The sequence below is a fragment of the Eurypyga helias genome, unplaced genomic scaffold (assembly GCF_000690775.1).
Source record: "Eurypyga helias isolate BGI_N326 unplaced genomic scaffold, ASM69077v1 scaffold15014, whole genome shotgun sequence".
Classification (NCBI taxonomy): domain Eukaryota; kingdom Metazoa; phylum Chordata; class Aves; order Eurypygiformes; family Eurypygidae; genus Eurypyga; species Eurypyga helias.
In genome coordinates, this window is record NW_010248370.1 from 2023 (window position 1) to 24257 (window position 22235).

Here is a 22235-nt window from a genome sequence, read left to right on the forward strand (position 1 = left end):
TGGTAAATAAATCACATTAGACAGTACTACATGTGGTTGAGATCTGCAGCAGTGTTTTGCTTTTATTTCAGGAATAAATGCCAGAACATCCAGGAAAACAGCTCATACAAGAACAGTTCAGTGGTTTGGAGACACTGGAACTAAGACATCACATCTAACAGTCAGTTCTGCTATACTTGGAGAGAATTGTGGTGTTTTGGACACAGGTGAAATGTGAGAAAAGTTACCTACATCTCATGTGCAAACCTGAAGTTACACCATAAGAATAAAAGAGAATTGCACATTTAGCGGAAGAGACATCATCACCAAAATGAGTCAGGCAAGTAATTCAAATCAGAGTAAACATAAATTTAGCTTAAAGATGCTTTCCTTTTTTTTTTTTTTTAAACATTTTAATTACATTTTTGAGTACTTCCTAGACAGAAGTATTTTCTGAAAATGTATACTAAAGTGAAGGTGGTAACTCCAATGTTAAATTAGTATAATACTAAACTGTAAACCAAAGCAAAATAATATTACTTCTGTTGACTTTAGTAACTTGTAAACACTTTTATTTGCTTGTATAAATGGCAATGATAGATTTCTTAAATGAGTATTGTTTGAAAAATAATTCAAGTGCATTCTAAAAATGGAGTTTTGTTTTTAATAGCTTCTATCTGATGTCTCAAATTAGTCATAATTTCATTCTGAGATGGAGATAATTCTCTTTCACAACCAAAAACCTTCAGATCTGTTGTTTTAAAAATGACTTGGGAAAAATACATACAACATCTTCTATCAAAGGCTACCATTTGTTGATAGCGCTGACTTCGTTATGGAAACACCACAGGTTTTTTCCTATTATTATAGAGTAACTGTTTTAAGTGCTCATTTTTTCAGCTGAGATGGTGTAATGTTCCTGTATTATAACAACAAAACAATCTCTATTATGAACACTACACCTCTGGAAAAAAAAAAAACACTGATAAGTTTTTTATAGAAAGAGAACAACCCTGAGGCATGAAGATGCTATTCTGTTGGCCACAACATTCAAAAGCAGTAAATAAACCAGTAAGATTCTGGTGCACTATTTCAGAGTTTCTAAATTTTGAGCTAAATACAGAGTCATGAGGAACACACAAGCAGACGTTAGAGCTTCTATACACAAAGGCTTGGAAACGCAAGCCACAGAAAAGGAGGGTTGATGTCATGCAAGGAACTCCACAGATCTTTCCATATCTTGCACCAGCAGAACAAAGCAGTTGGGCTGTTGGAATGTCTCACTACTATTAAAGCCTTCTAACATGGATCTACAATCTGAATTCATGGAAATACAATAAAGTCACACTGAATGACAAGAATTTATGTGGCGCTTTTTTAAAAAAACAAAACAAAACAGCTTCCTGGAAATAAAAGGCTACATAACCAGTAACACAACCTGCTGCCTTCTCCCTTCCTTGTCTTGGTTGTGTCCTATAAAAATCACGCTCAAAGTTCCCATTAAATTTATCGCACCACAATATTTTGCTTTCAGGTGCTCTCCCCCTCTCTTTCTCCCCTCCCCACTTTCAGAATGCATCTCCAAGCTACTAATACTCCAGTAAAGATATTTAACCAGTGTTAGTCACCTTAAACAGCGTAACATCTTAATTTCCAGGTACCACATAAGGACAGTTATACTGATCCTTCCAGTTTCTTGTCTTCTCTAATTCCTTAGGGGATTCACATTAGATAACATCTAGTCGTCATTATGTGGTTATGTATCTAGCCGAGAGGGAAAACTTTATAGTACAAAACTGCCATCCTGAGCCTACCAGGGAAACAAACAAACACACACACACACACCCGCCAACAGAATTTAGGTCCTAATCCTGCAAACATGCAGGTACTCAAAACCAATTCAATGGTATTATTCAGAACATAAGAAAAAGCTTGTGAAATGAAACTAAATAAAGCTTCATAAAACCAAAGAAATCCTCCACTTTTTTGCATGGTTGGAGTTCCTTGTCCAAAGAAGCAGAGGTAAAAATAACCACTTCGTAACTACTTCCTTTTCATCTAGTCTTTTTTCTTCACAGATCCCTGGAGAATAAGTGTTAAGTCTCAGCACTCCAAAGAAGAGGAGTTGATTGATTTTATTAAGATTCCCTTGCCCTCCATACAGAAATAAAATATGAAATGCATGATAAACAGATTTTCAGATATTTTTATTTGTTAGAGCTAATTCCTGCATTTTCTTCATAAAACTTACTCAGCTTGTACCCACAGTATTCTTGCCCAAATTTCAAGTTGCTCTAAGCAGGCATTAAATCCAGACTGTCACCCCATACATCTAGTTTTCTTTTGCCTCAGAACAGCAAACCTAAGATTAAAAAAAATTAAATCCCTCGATGAGAGAAACACGATCACTTCTCCAACCAAGTAGGTATTTCTGTAACACTTTTGTGACTTCCCTATTTCTCCATTCCCGTCTTTTTCAAGTCCTTCTATTATTGTGGTATGTGTTAAAGAGCGTCTGGCCAGACCATGCCAGCTCATTGTCTCCCACATAACGGTTCCAGCCAACACCCTTACTTCAGATATTCCTCTTTCTGTCAAGCCTCCCATCCCTTCACTATTGCATTAGACTGGCTGCCAGTAATTCATTCAAATTCTCCCTCTGCCAATTTCTCCCTTTGTACTTTCTACGGCAGTCATTTTACTGTCCTCTGTGCCATTTTAGACATTGGGAAAAACATGGGTATAGCCTCATTCCACATTTCTATGGCACAGCAGTCAAGAGGAACAATTGCAGATAGACACCAGCTCAGCTCCAGTAGAATTCTGTACCACACTAGTTTTCCAACATTTCTCAAATTCTATTCAATTAAAACATCTGTCACTAGAGACAAAATACTGTGAATTAAAATCTGACAACAGGCTCGAGTATCAAATGTATCTTGTGAGTTTCTCAGAAGCAGCTTCAGTTTCCTCCAGTGGGTCTATGGACCACAAGCAGAAACCTATTAGAGGAAGAGGGGTGTTCAGTCACGTGTGTGTATCTGTGTATAACACGTGTGTGGTCTGGTGAGTGCCCGAGAGATTTGTCAGGGAAAAAACATGCAATGTTCAGTGGAGGCAAATCTTCAGAATACAGAACAAAGTATGTAACAAAAGTCATGTCTCTAACTCCAAGAGCATTCCATTATATTTCAAGTCCCTAACTCAAATTTTGATTAACAGAAAAGGCTTTTAATGAAATGTGTTCTCTAAATTCATTCTCATACACACATTAATAGTTTTACTGGAAACTTTACAAAATAAAAAAGAAGTCTTGCATATTTTGAGTCAAGAAGAGCAAAGTTTGACAAGCTTTCAAGCAGCTGGAAACAGTTTTACCAATGAACATCAGGTAATCATAACCAAAACTTCAATACCAGCTCCACATATCTGTGTCAAGCAATCACTAAAGGCATGTTTTAATGTTTAAGTTTTTAAAGGTTATAAGGAAAGATTATTTACATAATTAAATTTGATACTTAATACTACTACCTTGTCCTTCCTTCAGTGGCAGTGATCGCTGTCAACCCTACATCATTGAGTATTACAACATAAGCAGAGAGGAGGTGAGTAAAAACAGCCTATGCTTTGTTTTTTAACCCATTATAAAACTGTAACATCCAACATGGAATTGTAAACAATTTCATTTACAGGAAAGAAAAAAAAAAAAGAAAAAAAAAAAAGGTGTCCCCACAGGTAAAAAGACATCCTTTCAGTAAAGACAACAAAGTACTCAAAATATAGTTATAAAATTTTGGCATATGTCTACTTGCATGGTCCATGCCAAGGACCTGTATGGAGAGGATGTGTAAGGTGGGTGGAAAGGAGAAGAATGGGGTAATGCAGTTTGTTACAGGATTAAGCTAAATGTTCAGAATTCTCTATATACAGACATACAGAAAGACATTCTACAGAGCCAGACAGTAAAGAGCAATTTGTAATAGCTGGCCACCGTGCACTGAATTCCTTTTTTTCCTTAGCAGCTGCTTGAGAGATACAATAGGTAATAGCACTGCCATGCTGCCAGGTAACACTGAAATTGTGAAATTTATAAGTACAGCAATTTTACTGTGAAGAAAACTGCTAATAAAGATCCTAATGAACAAGAAGAGTTTTATCAGGAGCATACGAAGTCAAGTTACATTGATGCCACAGATATTATCTCTGTGCTTTAAAAACCTCTCGGTATTTCTAGATTCATTCCACTGGAAAAAAAAAAAAGAAAAAAAAAGAAAAACGAAGGTAAACCATATACATACAGAAACACACTCACTCAAATGGCACTCATTGCTTTTTGTACAATTAAGCTTTAGTGAAAATATACATCTTAAAACAAATGAAGTACAAATGTACAAAAATCCTTGAACTCAGATAAAAAATATATATAATACACTTTGCTACAGAGATAAAAAACATTTAAAGTTTGCTCATCCTTTCTGATGACAGCAATATGATTTAAAGTCTGGAGGACTCCTGCTCATCATCACTGCAATCAGATTTAAAGCAGACCTGCAAGAGAAGGCAAAGAGACAATTCAGCTGCAGAACTGACACTGTTGTCGGTCTGTGTGTTTTATGGGACTCGGAAAGGCTGGGGAGGGGGAATGTGAGGTTGCCCTTTTTCCAGCACATTTTACTCCATACTAACTAAATACTTGGAGAATACCAAAGGAAACCACAACCCAACACCGAATCTCGTCATTTACATTTCGTTTAACCTTAAGATCTTTCCTTCTTTTAACTTCACAGGACAATTAACAGCAGCCACATTACTTCAAAAACATATTCAAGCCATATTAAATTTTTTCAGACTCTCTCAAGACATAGAAGCATATCTTGGGACAATATGAACCCTGCTGATTCAGCCTGAAAAGACTACAGTGAGACACAAGTTTTAATTTGAGCTAGTCTGAGATTACTGGTACACGTAACCATTCCTTCTATTCCGTTACTGGAGGTGGAGGAAAAGTGAATTTGAAAAGGTGAACTAAAAATGACAGTACCATTATACATTCCATTAGCATTGTATGGTTTTAAAGAGGTGAATTGCCTGCTGACGACAAAAAATATCATCATGCAATTTTAATACATGGCCCTGTTGAGGCTACTTAATGAGGTGCTCCCAGCAATTTTACAATTCCATTTCTGCTTGAAAGCAAAAAGTAATTTCTACAGAAGTGTTCTCTACTGGAATATACTCATGCTTCTCAAGTTAATTCCAATTTAAGTGCAGGCATACTGAGCAAGCAGAATTGCATATAACATCTTCAACTGCAAACCTTTACAAATAGCCTATTTCTCACAACCTATAAACAAGCACAGTATGCCATGTGTCTTTGAAGTGGTAAATAACTCAATTAATATACCTCAAAATGTTTACTAAAGAGTACAAGTTTTATCTGTAAGTACAAGTGTGCATTATCAGAAGCTATTTAAGCACATGTTGTTGCTTTGGTAAAGGCATTAAACTTCCTAAGGTATTTTAACATGTGTTTTGTGACAATTCTTCACACTCATTCATTTAGGGGATATTTTTTTTTAGGTGATATTTTAATTTATTTTCTTAATACACTAGCATGACACACTGGGAGCCCAATTTTCTCAAGGATCAAGTTGTAGGAGTGGCATTGCTCTACCACACTCACTTCTCAGTTCAGTAGTCAATTTTTAAAAACTTCTGTAAAACATTTTTTAAAAGTTCCATTTTTATCTCTGAAGTCATCTCCCCAGAAGTTTTTTGTAAGAACTGGCAAAATATGTAAGGAGCAAGACCAAAATGAGTATCTTTAGGAAAAAAAGATGTATAGCACAGTTGTTAACAGCACACACTATCTTCTCCTCAGGTAACAGCTAGCAGGCACTAGAGGAAGACCAAATGCTGAGGCAATAGGGAGTGGTACAGTTTCTCAAATGAAGTGCAGGGGCAAAGCCATAATAAAACAGATTTCCTTAGCTTTAGTATTTAGTGAACTTTTTCTTTTTCCTATCATAAAATGATTTTTAAAAAATGGAATGGATGTTAAGGTCTTACTGGTAATTTTCTTATGTAAGGAAAAAAATACCCTTACCTCGCCACTAAAAAGTCGGTGAAAGAAGCCTCTCTTTGGTTTAGGAGACCTCTCTCTGTCTGGTGACACAGTACCATCAGTTTCACACGCATTGATATCTTCAAAGCATCCTGTTTCAATCATCTTTGAAACATATGAAATATAAATGAAATATCCACACAAGCCTCTCAAACATGTTCCATGTATTAGCCTGGCTGGGTACTCCCTAACAACGTACAACCATTCATAGAGCTCCATGAAGGAAGGCACAAAGTCTACATTAACTCTCTTGTGCACTCAGCAAACTGAAGAGCAGCAATGAGAGCACTATCAGGCAGGTTAAGTACTCAGACACTCCCTTGCTTTGGTAAGGCATTTTCAGAAATTGATTTTCCTTTCCTCTATTCTGCTCACTTCAGAAATGAAAATACAACAAATATAACCTCTCCATATCCTGGACTGACTTTTATTCATAAACATGACATTGAGTAGGAGAAACTATTCTTCTACATAGAATACTAGTACCTGCTTCAGGGGTACTTTTTACAAAGAGGACAAAATTGCACACTCGGAGAAAAAGCAGCTGATACCTGATCGCAGCAATTTAAACATTATTCTGGCATCTTGGGCCACCACATATCAAAACACAACTAACATATACCATAATTAGAAATAAGGCAATGAGATAGAGAAGGTAACGCTTCATGGGAAAGAAAAAAAAATAAAATATAATGACAGGTCTCCGGAGAGAAGCAAGGGATTTTGAAATAATCTGTATTGGTGTACACAGAAAACAGAAGAATTAAACCCACAATTACTAGGTGCTGATTTTAAAACAGACATGGTCTGAACGGGGAGAATGTCTAATGCCTACATGTAGCTGGCATTTGCCAGTGAGTGCCACTGCTACGCATCTAGCATAAGGGGCATGAAACCAGGCGAGTGTACCTTGGAGAAGGGTAGAGAGCAAAAAAAGGAGTAAGAAGAAACAAGGTCTGCTTTTGGTATAAAGCATGACATTAGATTAAGTATGGGAGGGGAGGAGGAATTCTGAAGAGACCGAGAGCAAAAATTTGAGGAAAAGCTCAGTAACATAATTTGAAAGAAAAAATAAGCACAAATGCAAAATGAAGTCTGCACAGTTACACCTTGAAGAGAAGGAATTACCATTACCAGTATTCCACAACTATTCTACTTTTAACTTCATTCCCCTATGTGGGTTAGAGTTACTAAGCTGGAGTGCATTTCTTAATGACTGCATCATATTCTGAAGTTCAGAATTATAACATAGCATAGGAAATATTTATTTGTCCAACAGCCTAGAGTTCATTGCTTCTTAGTGAAGACTTTCTATGTCAAATGATACCTTCCAAATCTCCTTCTTAATGAAAGGCAAAAAAAAAAAAAAAGGCAAAAGGGAAACCAATGGGAACGTAATTTTTTCTGTAACTTGTTCAGAAATTGCTCATCCTTTGTGTTCAGCTTTAAAGAAAATTTTTAAATCATACCAGAAGGCAGCTACACTAGCAGAATTCAAGACAACATTAATTTCAGAAAGTTATGAACACCTTATAATAGGGGGAAGTTCTAATAAGAACTACAATTTCAAATAATTATTACTGAGTGCTTTTCCTGAATTAATGAAGATGTGAATTTCCTAAATACAGACTGAATTGCATGCAGAGGTAGCAAAGCTCTAGGATTCTATGCAGAATACTAGAATATTCATTCACTGAGCAGATGCAAAGCTTAAAAAGAAAGTCTGACTCAACCCATGTTGAATTGTTTGTTTTGAAACCTTAGAAAAGGTGAATCTGCAGTTCTGTATTACTGTGTCACTTGGATACTCTATTGATACACAGGCATGATACACAAACAGCTTGCACTGTGCCTGTCTGGATACTTTGAATAGCATGCTATCCCTCTTCCATGAACAGCAATATTAAATAACATGATAGAGTAAGGAGGAAAATGTGGTCATACTGATGATAAACATTGTTCTCAAGGCTGGATCTATGAGGACAAGATGCCAGATTCTATTTATGCAAATTTACCATAGATCTCAATTTTTAGCAAGTTGTTTTATGTTTCAGGAAAAACGTTTTTCTGAAGTCTCTCAGCAAATAAATCTAAACCAGAAACTTCTTTACATCTCACAGAGAAAGTTAATGTTACAATTATATCCCTTACTAAATCTTCTGTATTGCTGTGTTAAATAAAATCATCTTTAGTAAAATATACAATACCTCATTTTGCCAAGGGATTGAGACACAGCCTGTAACAAATTTGGAATAGAAGTCGTCATCTGTAGTATCCAGGTTGACTCCTTTTACTGTTGAGAACTGCTCTATGTCCAGGACATCTTTACAATACACGGCACGTGGCTGCAGTACAATACAAGATTGCTTCATTAAGGTTTTGGGTTTGGGTTTTTTGTGGTTTGTGTTTTTGTCTTTCCTAGATGAGCAAAGGGGGAGTGAAATGTCTGCTATTGTTTTATTCCACACTGCCAATCACCAAATTGTGCTACAAGAGACAAATACAAAAACTTAAGACTCTCATCATGAGGCACCTGAGCAATTCCATCCATCCTACCAGTAACAGAAAAGAAATATCAAAATCAGAAACAGCATGTCACTTCTCTGGATTTCTTAATGGCTGTCATAATTCACTCATCTTCTGTCACCCTCCTTTCAACTCCAGAGTAATTTTTTCAAAGCTCACCTTCAGTTTTCCAGCATCTGAGCTAGAGAAGTAGACTTTTAAGGGCTAAGAATCAGTTATAGGGTGCCCTAGAGCAATACCACTCTTGCAAATTGGTTTGTGCTCTCAAATGAAATGCCACAAAACAACTAGCTGTCAATAGCTACAGTAGCATTCTCCTGCCAATTTAACTAAAGGTTCCTCTGGAGTCCCTGCTGACATAGAATTATGACAGTTCTTGCCTTTTTAGATACTAATCAAATCTGTCTCACCTACTTACATCTGGCAAAAATGGAGGTTCTAACATGTTAGCTTCCAGCCTCTTGAAGTTAATATTCTTGAAAATAGGATGTTGCTTTACAATAGCAGCTCCATCTTCAGTGCAACCCAGTCGTTCCCCTGGATTTTTAGCAAGTAACTGCAAAGATATGGAAAAAAAGGCTGATCCAGTGATATAATCTCACAACTCAAAATAATAATAAAATTTATATATAATGTCTTTCACTAAGTTTATTCTGTTCTTTGGCCTTTTAGGAGATGAAATTTATCATGGTATCAAAATGAACTGGAAATCCAAACTATGACATTCCAGGAACAAAAAGATTTTTAGCAGACAAAAGAATCTCTGAAAGCAGACTATTTGAAGATTGCACCCAAAGTTATATGAAAACTTTTTAATTGATGCCATGCTGAATAGATTTGATAGTATAGACTCTGCAGCAGACTTCACTTCCAGGAAATAGAGACTTTTTTCTAGTGAGCTGCAATACAAGTAGTTTTCATAAACAGTAAACTTTTGAGGCTTCCTGTATAGATGTGCTTCTTATTAAACTTAAGAACATGCAAGATAAAAGTGTTGTCTCATACAGACTCTTTCAGGGAAGGAAACTAGTACACTACTCTGCCATTTCTCCCCATACAGTATCAAATTTGAGCATGCTAATGTACTCCATCTGTAATTACAAGCAATCCAAGGAGTACCGGGGCTTTTTATTTGCTCGATGAAATATCATTTATGCAGCCTTCCTTCATCTTGAAAAAAGTCCTGCATTCTCTGAACAATTCATGGACAATGACAAACTTTCATCTGAACCAAAGAAAGACTTAAGAACTCCAAGCTCTGAAAAATATTCAAGCGAAGACATTAAAATAAAGTAGTTCATCTCTTAAAAAGGATTAGAAATTTAATTTTCAAACCTCTATGTCTCTTCACCCACCATCCTGCAGATGGATTTTGCCTCCTCTGAGAACTTGTCTGAATACGTTTCCTGGTCTTCCTTTACTCTCCGATCAATCTCATCTCGTTTGACCCTTTCCTTATGTTTCCTGAATGGAGACTGTCCTTCAATCATTTCATAAATCAAGCACCCAAGACCCCACCAATCCGGGCTGAACGTATACTTTTCATTTTTGAGCACTTCCGGAGCTACAAAATAAACACATAGAAACCCTCATGACAATTCACTTTAAAATAACTAATTAAATATTGAAAACACACTCAGGTACTCTTTTGGCTCTGTGCAGAGATCTCTGCGTAACTCCTATGCACTTTGAACAAATTATCATTTATACAGGGAGGATTCTGTTTATAAAAAGAAGCACTCAAGTTCTTTAATCCTTAAGATCAGTATTATTTACAAACGAAAGATGACATTTTTCTGAAGCACAGAAAGAAATGTGTATTCGTCTGCATATTTGTGACCCTAAATCTCTATGAACCTCAGTAAAAAATTAGGTGCTTTCTAACAGCTCTACCTAAAGCTAGAATTTCCAGACTTAAGTTTTCAAGTTTATCAGCAGGCTTATAATTGACTACTAACATCTACCACTGCATACTGTACCCTTTTTTCCCATAAAACGTCTAGTAACTAAACGAGACGCAATGTAGTTTTTTGAACAAGTCATTCATATATTCACAGAAGCAAATTTTCTGGTAAGGGATAACTAGCAAAGGATACTTCACATACCCATGTAACCAACAGTCCCAACCCGTCCTCGGACCGTTTCTCCTTCTGGAATCTGGACAGCTAATCCAAGATCTGAAATTCTGATATGCCCTATTTATGTTAAAATAAATTATACACAGTCAGCAAAATAAAATAAATTACATATAGTCAGCAAATAATAAAGTATCACTTTTAAAACAAAATATTTCTGTAGTATACCTCATCAAAAAGCCACCCCAAAGCATCAAAACATTCATATTCTCATATCATTAAGTTTATTTAATGTAACTACAAAGGAATGATTTATCATTACTCAATAATTACATCTTCAACTCAGACTTAAAGAGAAAATTGCCAATCTGTAGTAGAAAGAATGAAGGGTAAAAAAAAAAAAAAGACAAACCAAAACCCACACTGATTTCTAATACTGGATATAAGGACAGGGACACGGCCATTAACAGAAACATCACAGATTCACGGAACAGTTCAGGCTGGAAGGGACTTCAGAAGGTCTCTTCTCTTGCACCACCTCCCTGGGTAACCCATTACAAAGCCCGAGTGTCCTTTGTGAATATATTATCTGCCATTCAAAAAAGCTCTACAGCACCAACGTTAGTCAATAGCCTATTAATTTCTTATTTATCAGTGATAGATCATCAAGGGGTGGGAAGAAAGACTGAGAAGGTCAAATGCCACTCTATACACTGGTTGGAAATAACTAAATGTTACTGAGCAGCAAATGCTATTTTAAATACATTCAGATGCTCTTCTACTCCCTGACATCTGATGAACCCCTTTTCAAGTGCAGGATCTGAGCTCCTGAAGTGATTTTCTCATTAGTCCCTTCTCTCTGGAACAAGATCAGAATATCCCTGGCAGAGAGAAAGCATTCTAGTGCAGTCCTGCAAGACTACACTTTTCCTCAAACAAGCCTTCAGCTTTCGCAAGACATTGCTGGAGAGAAAAATTCAAGAATGCATGTGATGTCTAGCAAAGCTTTAGCTCTTGGAAAGTGAGTTCTCCCAGGCATCACCTTTGTAGAAATATATCAGTCAGAACATGCTGACTTTAATATAAATAAAATTGTGCTACTGAGTTCAAAACCAGTTTTTCATTAACTAAAATACTCAGCAATTATAAGAATAAACTGCTACTATTCATCCACAGTGTCGAAGAAGGTAAGTGCTGCATATGTTCTACAGTGAATTCAAAAGATCCTGATAAAACTCATACAAAGTCATTAAAGAAAATTGATTTGACTTTTGAAAACCAAAACTACAAACATTCCTCCATAGTCGTTATACTTCCTTGACTCCTTCCAGCCACAGTGACTATCAGACCTGTTTCAGTTGAAATGTTAAACCAGAAATGCTTCAGATTTCTTCTTTATTGCTACACATTATAGTCTACACTAAGCAAAATTCTGTCCCCACATCTAAAAATCATGTTTCCATAGTTAAAAAAAAGAGACAGAGAACAAATCCATATAACAGTTTTTGTCATCTTAAATCAAGCGGAGGAGGGAGAAGGAGGAGCAAAAGGAGAAGAGTAGCTATTTTAAGGTAGAAAACTGACCCCTCAAACTTCCTCATCGTTGTCCCCCAAAGATCCAGGATTATTTCCTACTTTGTAAAAACGAAGGGCAGGGTTTTTTTTTTACTAATTAAAGTTAACATTTGTCAGTCAGGTCTCTTTTATTATGAAGAAATCTCTTTGATTTATGGCACAATATGAATGAGATTTGAAATTCCCAATTTCAAAATAATTTCAATTTTTACTTACCACAGTCATCAAGAAGTATATTCTCAGGCTTCAGGTCCCTACAAATTAAGGAGAACAGAAATGTTAATTAAACAAAGGCAAAATTATTATCCATCATCAAGTAAAAGTGAGGAAACGCAAGATTTCTTGGTTCTGGTTAAAGCAATTTTTCTAGTTTACACCTATATATAAAAAAGTTGTGAAGCTGAGGACCTATAATACAAATAGTTTAACCACAGAACTAGAGATCCATTTTCCCCAACTCTCTAATCCATTTATATTAACTGATATAATTCACATTTCACAGATGTTAACTTTCTCTACACAACACTAAAATCCTGATATGAAAAAAACCAAGCAAAAAAATCAGTACTTGGCTAAAGATTCAGTTATTATTGGAATAGATTATTAATAGCAGTATGTACTTGTATGGGTATAGGTACAGTTGTGAGAAAAACATTTATTCATAAACAAGCAGAAGACTGAACAATGTAAAAAAAAAGCAATTTTAGGAAGAATGCCTACAGAATTTACATTGAAAATGAGACAGAGATATACATAGATACATTTGTTCCTGTTCTGAAGTATGTGTATTCATGTTAAAGTTTAATTGTTCATGAGATTAACTCTACAAACAAGCCAGCAAGATTCTTTGCTTCTAATACTTTCAAGTGTAAACAGACCCCATAATGGTAATCATTTGACATTAGATACAAGACCACCTTAACAGAGAAATCAGGAGAGAACAGAGTACAAAACAACAACAACAAAAAAATCCCACACCAGTATCAAAAATCCAAAAAGATAATTCAGCTCAAAATGTAGGTAGAGACACATCTACTTTAAAGCACATAACACATGCTCAGGTCAACTCAAGTAAACAAGTTTAAAGAGTTTCATCTCCAAAAAGGCTGATTAAAGCCTAACGTAATATAACTAGCAGCATCTGATGCTTAATAGAAGCTAATTCTGTTCTGACATGATTTTGGTCAGTTAATAGTCAATAGTAAAACTTGTTTCTAGCCAAAAATTCCATCTTTTTAATGGTATTCATTTCTAGGCCTAGCAGTCTTCAAAGGAAGCCAGCTTTTGGAAGCATTCCAAATGATGATCAGAGGGCTGGAGCACCTCTCCTATGATGAAAGGCTGAGGGAGTTGGGCTTGTTCACCCTGGAGAAGAGAAGGCTCCGAGGAGACCATATTGCAGCCTTCCAGTACCTGAAGGGGCTACAAGGAACCTGAGGGGGACCTTTTACAAGGGCCTGTAGTAACAGGACAAGAGGAAATGGCTTTAAACTGAAAGAGGGTTGATAGGGTATCAGGAAGAAGTTCTTCCCGGAGAGGGTGGGGAGGCACTGGCACAGGTTGCCCAGAGAAGCTGTGGATGCCCCATCCCTGGAAGTGTTCAAGGCCAGGCTGGATGAGGCTTTGAGCAAACTGATTCAGTGGAGTTTGTCACTCGACGGGGTTGGAACTGGATAATCTTTATGGTCCTTTCCAACCTAAACGATCCTGAGATTCTATGATTCAGCTATCAACTCTAGCTCTGGGATGCTAGCTTTGTGGTATCAGCCTCTTCCCTTCTTCCACCATGGCAGAGGCCAAAGTCACAGTTTCTGTTGGGATACAGATGCTAGTCCTGCACTGGTTAACAGGGTACTTGAGATGAAAACCAAGGTCAAAACAAGAGCTAGCACTGCAATACTAGCAACAGAGGCAGTTTTCCCTTATGAAGCAGAGAAAGGCTGGAGGACTGCAAAGCTCACAAAAAAAATAAAACAAACAAAAAACCTCACCAGCTCATGAAAAAAATTAGATTAAAATTATATATTTATTTTAAATTGGACTAAACAAGTACTGGTCTATTTGAGCTATAGCTTACAGCAGCCTTTCTACAGAGAAATACATTTCTGGATAAAAGTCCTTCAGAGGATCTCACTATAAGCATAGGCACAAGGCAGGCAAGCAGCGACTCGGTTTATCCACTACAGCTTCAACATTCATGGAGCTTTGACCAAGGACCAATGGACCTTTGACCTTCCAGGCACACTCAGTGTCACTATGAGTTTGTGAGGAAAATCGAAGTATCCAAGCAGCTTATCTGATAAAAAACACTACCACCTTTGAGGAGTCAGGTAACTCCTGCAGGAAAACTCCAGCAATTAAGTTTCTTTTTGGAAGAAAAAAAACTTGTTCCCCACTCTGTCTTATGCAAAACCTGACTCTGCTCTGAGTATTATCAGACTTTTTATGTATCAGAAGAAGTCAGCAACATATGGCAAGTTACAGATAGTTTCACAAGCTACCACTGAACAAGCAAACTGGTTCAGTTGCTATTACAGGGCAGCGTGAGATGCTCCTTCCAGCTCTGCACCTGTTCTTCTAATGCAGTGGGAACCCCACTAACAAAATGGTACAACTGACTTCAGGGTCCTACAGACAGCACTAACACCCCTGCCTGAAATTCAGTAATCACTGGTATAAAGACACAATAAAGATTGGTATTAACGGAGAGGAAAGTTAGGTCTGTTTTTTCACTTTATGAGGCATTTTGCTACGGATAGTGACACATCCCAAATATCATAAATTACTAATAAATTTTAATGTGACTGAGTTCCATTAAAACTGCCATTCTAGAACTGAACAAACTGAGGTGAACTGATTTTACTGCTATCTGATACCCATGTGCCCCAAGGATTTCCATTTTCAGAAGTTGTGAATTTCTTTTCTTTCACTGTCCCTACAGTACACTTACTGTGAACATACCAAGAGAGCCACAAAAACACATTCTGAAGAAAATATTTTATAATGGTATGTTACAGAATTGAAGTCTGCTTTAACAGTTTAAGCTATTTGTCTGAAAAGAGAGTTTAAAACTCCTCCTTTAAAGCTGGAAAACTAATGTAGAAATGACCTATTTGCAGCTAATCCATATGGGGAAAATGATGAGCAAAACCACTCATCATCCCAGCTCCCCTCCTACATGCATGCCAAAACACACTGTGTAACATTGCAAGATTGGCCAAATTCTTTAGGGAGCCACATACAACAACCTGCATAAGCCTGATTTACTCTGTGGTTCTGCCACTCTCTACGATGCGCATGCTAGTCTTCTGTACTGGGGAGAGAAAACACTAAGACTCATTATATTTAAGTTACACAGGATTACACTTTAAACTTTGTTTGAAAACAACAGGTACTTGGTGTTACACACCAGAAAAACAAAAGATAGGGTTCTTGGTCCACTACTAAGTTTGTTTTGCTTGTTCTGTAACATTAGTGCATGCCAGGGCTTAAATGATGCACGTGGAGATGGAAAAGAGAAGCAAGATCATACAATCTCAATTATAATGAGTGAGGCTTATGACAGTTTCATTATTTCAAAAGCAGTATTTACTGAAGGAACCTGAAATAAAACCAGAAGAGGGGAGTATGGATTTTAATGGACTTTTAACCCTCTAGGCTGTAAAAAGCAACACAGCAAGGGACTTCTATAGCCTTCTGTGAACATCTACTTTAGAATGGAGAGGAATACAATCCTGTGTTCCTACAACTTATTTATTTCAATTACTAATAAATTTGATACATAAATCACAATTTACTACCATTTTACAAAGAAACCTTGAAGCAACTTCATAATATTTTAGAATACAGCAAGTAGCTAGACATACATTAACAGTAAGAAGACAAATAAGATCAGTAATTCTGAAGGACATGCCATGAAAAGACTAAACACTTTATTTGCTTCTTTTACTATGCAGTTGCAGTATAAACTCGTTCTAGTAGAAAACAAAAAATTCAATGCTGAACAGACGTAGAAAGCTCAAGGTATGAGTGACTTGTAAATGACACTCACCTGTAAACAATTCTCTCCTTCTGCAAATCCTCCAGACCACAGCACAATTCTGCAGCATAGAATATAGCCCTTTCTTCATCGAAGCCAGGATTTCCCATGTTATATATGTGAAATTTCAAATCCCCTCCGTTCATTATGGTTAATACTAAACACAGGGCATCTTTTGTCTCATATGTATAGGATAAGCTAACCTAAAAAGGGGGCAGGGGGAAAAGACAACCATTATTCATAACCCCCATACAATTCCCAGTTCTTTTTTCCAATACAAACAACATAGGAATCCTTTATTAAAACAAAAAAAACCAAAACAGCTTCCTGTCCAGCACCTGAAGACACAGTGGAATCTAGACCAATTTGCATGTACACACAAACCCTACATCACCACACAGAAGTTTAGGGACCTATCTGTTCAGACACCATAGAGCTCCATCCAGACAACAGATGATGCCCCTCAGCTGCACGTTATCTGTATTATCTGTGCACGCATATACCTTACTTCATTAACACCTCAGAAATTATGCACTGTCAAACCATCTTTCTGAACTTCTACAAGATTCAAAGTTGCCCTATATCAGAGAAACTAAAAAAAGGTATTTTAAGATCAAACATGTAGTTTCTATTCTTCCCCCTGACCCTCCAAATAACTACATATTTCCCTGGCTGAGAATATGCTAACAGTAAAAGGGCTAGTATAGGTCTTTATAGTCTTTCTTCTCACTGTATTTGGTGCTGACAGGGAAGGAAGGAAGTCACATTTTTTTCTTAAGGTTTTCCTAAATGTTTGTGAAGTTTATTTAAAGTTTTACAGTAGACTTAATATTAAAAAAAAAAAAAAAATCTCTAAACCAATGTAATATACTGAAAAATTTAAAATGTTGTTTAAGTTACATGTAGATGCCAACAATTCAATGAAAAAAATCAACATTACCTGGGGAAAAGTTTACTTGGAAAAGTTTACTTTGATCATTCTAAGTTATCTCACTGCTTTGTAATTAGAGCTACTAACAGACAGTAATTTACATGATAGCATCGGGTTAAAGTATTAAGACTAAGATTTTCATTCTATGGAATTTCTATTAAGAAGTTATGTTAATGGTTTCACACCCAATATACCTCTTTAAGCCTTAGCACACAGCAAAGCCATATACCTAAACAATCAATATACAAGTCAAATTTCATGTTTATCTTGAAATGTACAAGCAATAGTGTAATGACAGCAATGAAAATACCTAAGGATATAAGAACTCTACTATTAAAACTCACAGAAATGCAGGATATGCAACTTCTAATGGCAATTAAGTGGCAGACTCTCATGAAGTCAGCCCTTTCTGAATGCTTTTAAGAATTACCTCCAGAAACTAGAAATCAGCATTAATGGTAAGAAAATAAGGGTATGGAAAGGAAGAAGGGGGTAAGAGAAGAAAACAGAGTAATGTATTCAAAGAAGACGAGACACAGAGAAGGAAAAAATAGGATGGAATAAAGTACCTGGAATACCCCCTTCATTAAACATAGGCAAACATACTCACTCATAGACTGCAGCAGAAATAGAACTGAATACTATGGAATAATCTATTCACCTTTAAACAGAGAACAACAATTCAGTGGCATCACCATGCTGAAACACAACCTAATGTTTCACTTGTGAGAAATACAAGGCAGACTAAAACCAATGCAAGATTGGATTAAAAAAGTCATCTGCACAAACTACTCACAATCACACACAAAACATACTTTTCAAGACAAACTTCTGAGAGAAAGATCAGAAGTAGATACTTACTACAAACCTACTATTCACTTTTTCTAGAATTCTTTTTTCATTTAGGGCCATTGATTCTCCTTTCCTCTTCTTTATCCTCTTTTTTTCTAGCTTTTTACAAGCATACATTTTTCCTGTTGCCCGTACTTGACAGGCACATACCTAAAAAAGATGGAAGGTGGGTCAGAGATGCTAGGGGGTTTTTAGAGATTTTTTTTTTTTTTAACATATTTTAGTTTCTTTTTTAAAAATCTTGAGTGCTCTCAGAAAATGAAGGTCTGTAAGCATCAATACAGAGCTTTCACCCAAGAAACAACTTTGAAGGGTCACAAGAGCGGTAACAAAAGTAGAAAAAGTGATTATACAGGAGCAAATATATTTTTGTTGGGGTTGAATAGTTCAGTAAAACTAGATCTTGTGGTGGTGAAACACCTGACTGTGGTAATGCTATCTGTCTAGGCAAGCAGAACAGCGGACAAATATCCACACCATAATCATGTAGGAGAAAGATAATGATCATTTAGTAACCTTCCTTCCTCTTCAATATAAGGCTCCAGTCAAAACAAGTAGGGGGAAAAACCCCAATGAAATATAAACAAAATTAATAAAATCTATAGATTTTTCTATCAGGTTCATGAATATTTTAATTTATTAAGCAGAAACTACAGTCTCATTGACAAATGAAATTTCTCAACAGAAGGAACTGTTGTTACACAGTGAAAGTTTTCTCCAACTTTGTGCATGACATAAAATATTGAAACTAGCACATTAAAAGAAAACAGTTTGGACAGTTTGACAGGTCACGTGTCAAATACAGATTGTAAGAGTCAAGAGTTAAAAAAACCCGCTATTTCTCTGTATTAAACTTTCTTTTTCCCTTAAGGATTGCCTTGCAGAAAGATACTTCTGTACTCACCTCTCCAAATCCACCTTTGCCTAGTACTCGATAATGCCTAAATGTGTGTTTGGTTACTGGTTGCCTGATTAACAGAAAGAAACAATTACTGCAACAGGAATTACCAGAGTTAATAATCCTCTCCCGACCCCAAGGTCTGTCTTCATTTTCTCCTTCTTGTTCTATAACATCTTACTGAACAAGTTGCCTTGACCTCACAAAGACAGTACTATAACAAGCTGAATTTCAAATGAAAGGGGTGTTCTGGTTAGAAACATTGGCTCCCTCATGTGGTCATCAGGCATTCACAATAGCAGGAAGAAAAGCTGATCAATTAGGCCCTATGCTGTTTACATTTAGAGCCTTATCTGTTCTCCTCAAGTCAATTCATCACCTCCAGCTGTCCCCTTTGGTTGCAGCATGGTGACATGCAGGCTGCATTTCAAAGAGACCATGCTTGTAGTGCAGCATTTAAAAGGTTAAAACCGTTTCTGAGTTTCTTTTTTGAAAAACCAAAACAACAAAGCAAAGAGTTGTGGTATGCAACAGCAGTTCAAGAGCTGAATTGTTAAGGTATTGATGTAGAGGAAGAGGAACAAATAACTGGAGGCAGTAAAGGTGTCAGCCATTCTATGCTAAACACTCCTAAACATGTACCAGAGCAGGGCTGTTGCATGGTGGTGGGTTTTTTGGTTTTAGAAAAGCATTCCTTGTTAATGCAGTTTAGTTCTCAGGACTACAAGGGGACGTTCATTTGGTAGACAATTTGGCTTAATTGTTTGAGTAACTTCCCTAGTTCTCTCCCTGGCACTTGCTACTAACTCAGATAAATAAAGACACTGGATAATTAGAATTTACCAAAAAATTAATGCTCAAGCACCTTAATGTTTGAATATGTGAACATGATACCCAGCAGTGCTGAATAAGAATCAATTGGTACCAATTTCTGCCTTCTGAAAAAGTCTGGACAGGCGTTTATTATTGATGTAAAAGCCTAAACGAGAGTCTGATATATATATACATAAATCTGGCTGTCTTGTAATTATTAGATGTGTCTGTACCACCCTGAAAAACTGGTTACCCCATCACCCAGTGTGTTATAAAACTAGATTAATCTGCTTATTAACCACTAATTAGACCAACTTTGAAACTAAAGGATGATAGGATTGATAGCCAAACACACTCCCATATGATGACAAACTTGCATTTACCCAATAAAAATTTGCCACTTAAAGACTACTGGACAGATAGTTCTCCTGGAGTGTTGGCTCTCTCGCTGTCCCATCAACATAATCCGTTACATCTTGTCTTTGAGATCGTAATTTCTTCGACAGGCAGTATCATTCCTAAGGGCTCTACAGCATTTCTAGCATAACAAGCAGAATTGGCCTCAAAGCAAAGCAAACTTACAATGCAAGTATTATAAAGAAACTTACTTTTCCAGCCATTTCCACTGTAAAAACCGGGAAAAATACACACTTTCTTGGTAAGCTTCAAAAGGTCTTCTGCTTAGGTACTCATGGACAATTCTAGCAAGAGGAAACAAAATCAATCATACTGAAAAAAACTGATGAAGCAGGAAGTGCTATCAATCTATTAAAACATACTTCAACATATCAATGACGCTGTATACAGAAAACCTTTGTCATTGTGCTCTAAGATGGTTTGAACCAAGAAGTCTCACAAAGTGAGTGCCTGTCACAGAAAACTGTTCCTGTCAAAACACTATTGAATGCCAAACTACTGTTACTTCTGGTATCTAGAAAATTTGACCTCTGCATTCTCATTAAGTGTCTTCAAGCCCACCTAAACATCAGCCTCTCAGTAGTTATGCAGTTCATGTATGACCCCACAAATACGACCTCTGAAACACACTTACAGGAAAGTATCTACAGATTTTCATACATTCATTGGAGACTGGTAAGTAAAATTTTATTCTAGTATTTGAAATAGAAATACTAATTGCCATATCCAAACCTGAACGAACACCAGGGACCTTAGCATTCCCTTTAAACTAACCACAGAGAGGGGGGAAGGGAGGAAAACAAGCCATTATAACTGCATTCAGTTATTTATTGGACAGAGGAAAGGGGATGAACTACATGACAGAACCTCCACTTGAGACATGTTTTACTACGTGTTCTCACACATCCCTTTCAATTCTATAAAGTACGCTTATTTTTGTTGCCAGGGAGATGACCCAAGCAGTGACAAAGTGTGTTGTAATCCTTCAGACATGATCAAGCATGCCTTGAAGAACCAGTAATATTAGAAACATGAAGGCTTTTGAAAGACATGCAGCACTGGTAAACATGTACCAGTCCTCCAAGAAAAGCCTTCCCTGCTGCTGCTGTGTGAAATATCACTTCATGATTTCAGAACAGCATCAAGTTGTATTTGTTTGTGTTAACTATCACAATCTATCCTCTGATCAGCCATCTTGATGAAATATAACTGTTGGCCTCAATTCAGCCCATTTTCAAGAACCATAAGTTGTGTAACATTTTTCAGAAATCTTTCAAGCTCCAGTTTATGACTTTATATTTTTCTGAGTACCTTCATCAAGGAACAGAAGTCACTCAAAAGGTAAGAATATAATGAAGAGAAATACTATTCTAACTTACAGAATATTTGATAGCAGATAATAGTGTGATTTTGTGCAAAAATAGCATTGAAGAACAAGCTCTGCAAAGTCAAGCATCTAAATCACATCTGAAGGAAACCTAGTCCTGTAATGAATCTGTTCCAGATTTCTTACCTACACTCCCTTCAGAGACCAAACACTCCTGGGTGTAATAACGTCACCTTTCTTATCTCTCAGGAACACACAAATTTTTCTTGTGATATTCAAGCTTAGCACTACGCATTTTTAACTTACCTAGTACAGTCCATAAAAAGATCCTTAGAAGGGTTGTTTCGCAGTCTTGCTCTACATTCATTTACTGTTTCCTGAGGTATTTCTGGGAAGTGTGCTGCAGACTTTACATAATTTAAAAAAAAAAAAAAAGGCAACAATGAAATGAATTCTGTAAATCAATAGAATGACAGTTCTGTATTCAAAGTGAAATGAAATCTTCTAATACAGGAAAAGGAAAGGAATGGTTTGGCTGAAGAGAAATGCAAGGTGGCCATATTCAGGTAAAACTTTTATTTGTTCCCCATTACAGAAAAATACACTGGAAGCTATTACAGTTATTTACTATTTCAATATACAGGGAAACAAACATGGCAATAAGTCAAATTTCTTTCCC

General features: G+C 36.5%; 1 protein-coding gene across 1 annotated transcript in view; it reads right to left on the bottom strand.

Annotated features, from left to right (window-relative positions):
• Nucleotides 1-4309: 4309 nt before the first annotated feature.
• GRK4 (G protein-coupled receptor kinase 4) overlaps nucleotides 4310-22235 on the bottom strand; it is a 24395-nt gene continuing 6469 nt past the window's right edge. The window contains exons 4-15 of the mRNA XM_010151029.1: nucleotides 21863-21963; nucleotides 20421-20513; nucleotides 19006-19069; nucleotides 18111-18251; nucleotides 16331-16521; nucleotides 12496-12533; nucleotides 10735-10824; nucleotides 9985-10193; nucleotides 9048-9185; nucleotides 8311-8448; nucleotides 6086-6208; nucleotides 4310-4527 (exon numbers count right to left, since the gene is read on the bottom strand). Of these exons, the coding sequence (XP_010149331.1) occupies nucleotides 4474-4527; nucleotides 6086-6208; nucleotides 8311-8448; nucleotides 9048-9185; nucleotides 9985-10193; nucleotides 10735-10824; nucleotides 12496-12533; nucleotides 16331-16521; nucleotides 18111-18251; nucleotides 19006-19069; nucleotides 20421-20513; nucleotides 21863-21963 (1380 nt within the window). The 3' untranslated portion in view covers nucleotides 4310-4473. The remainder of the gene's footprint in view (nucleotides 4528-6085; nucleotides 6209-8310; nucleotides 8449-9047; nucleotides 9186-9984; nucleotides 10194-10734; nucleotides 10825-12495; nucleotides 12534-16330; nucleotides 16522-18110; nucleotides 18252-19005; nucleotides 19070-20420; nucleotides 20514-21862; nucleotides 21964-22235) is intronic.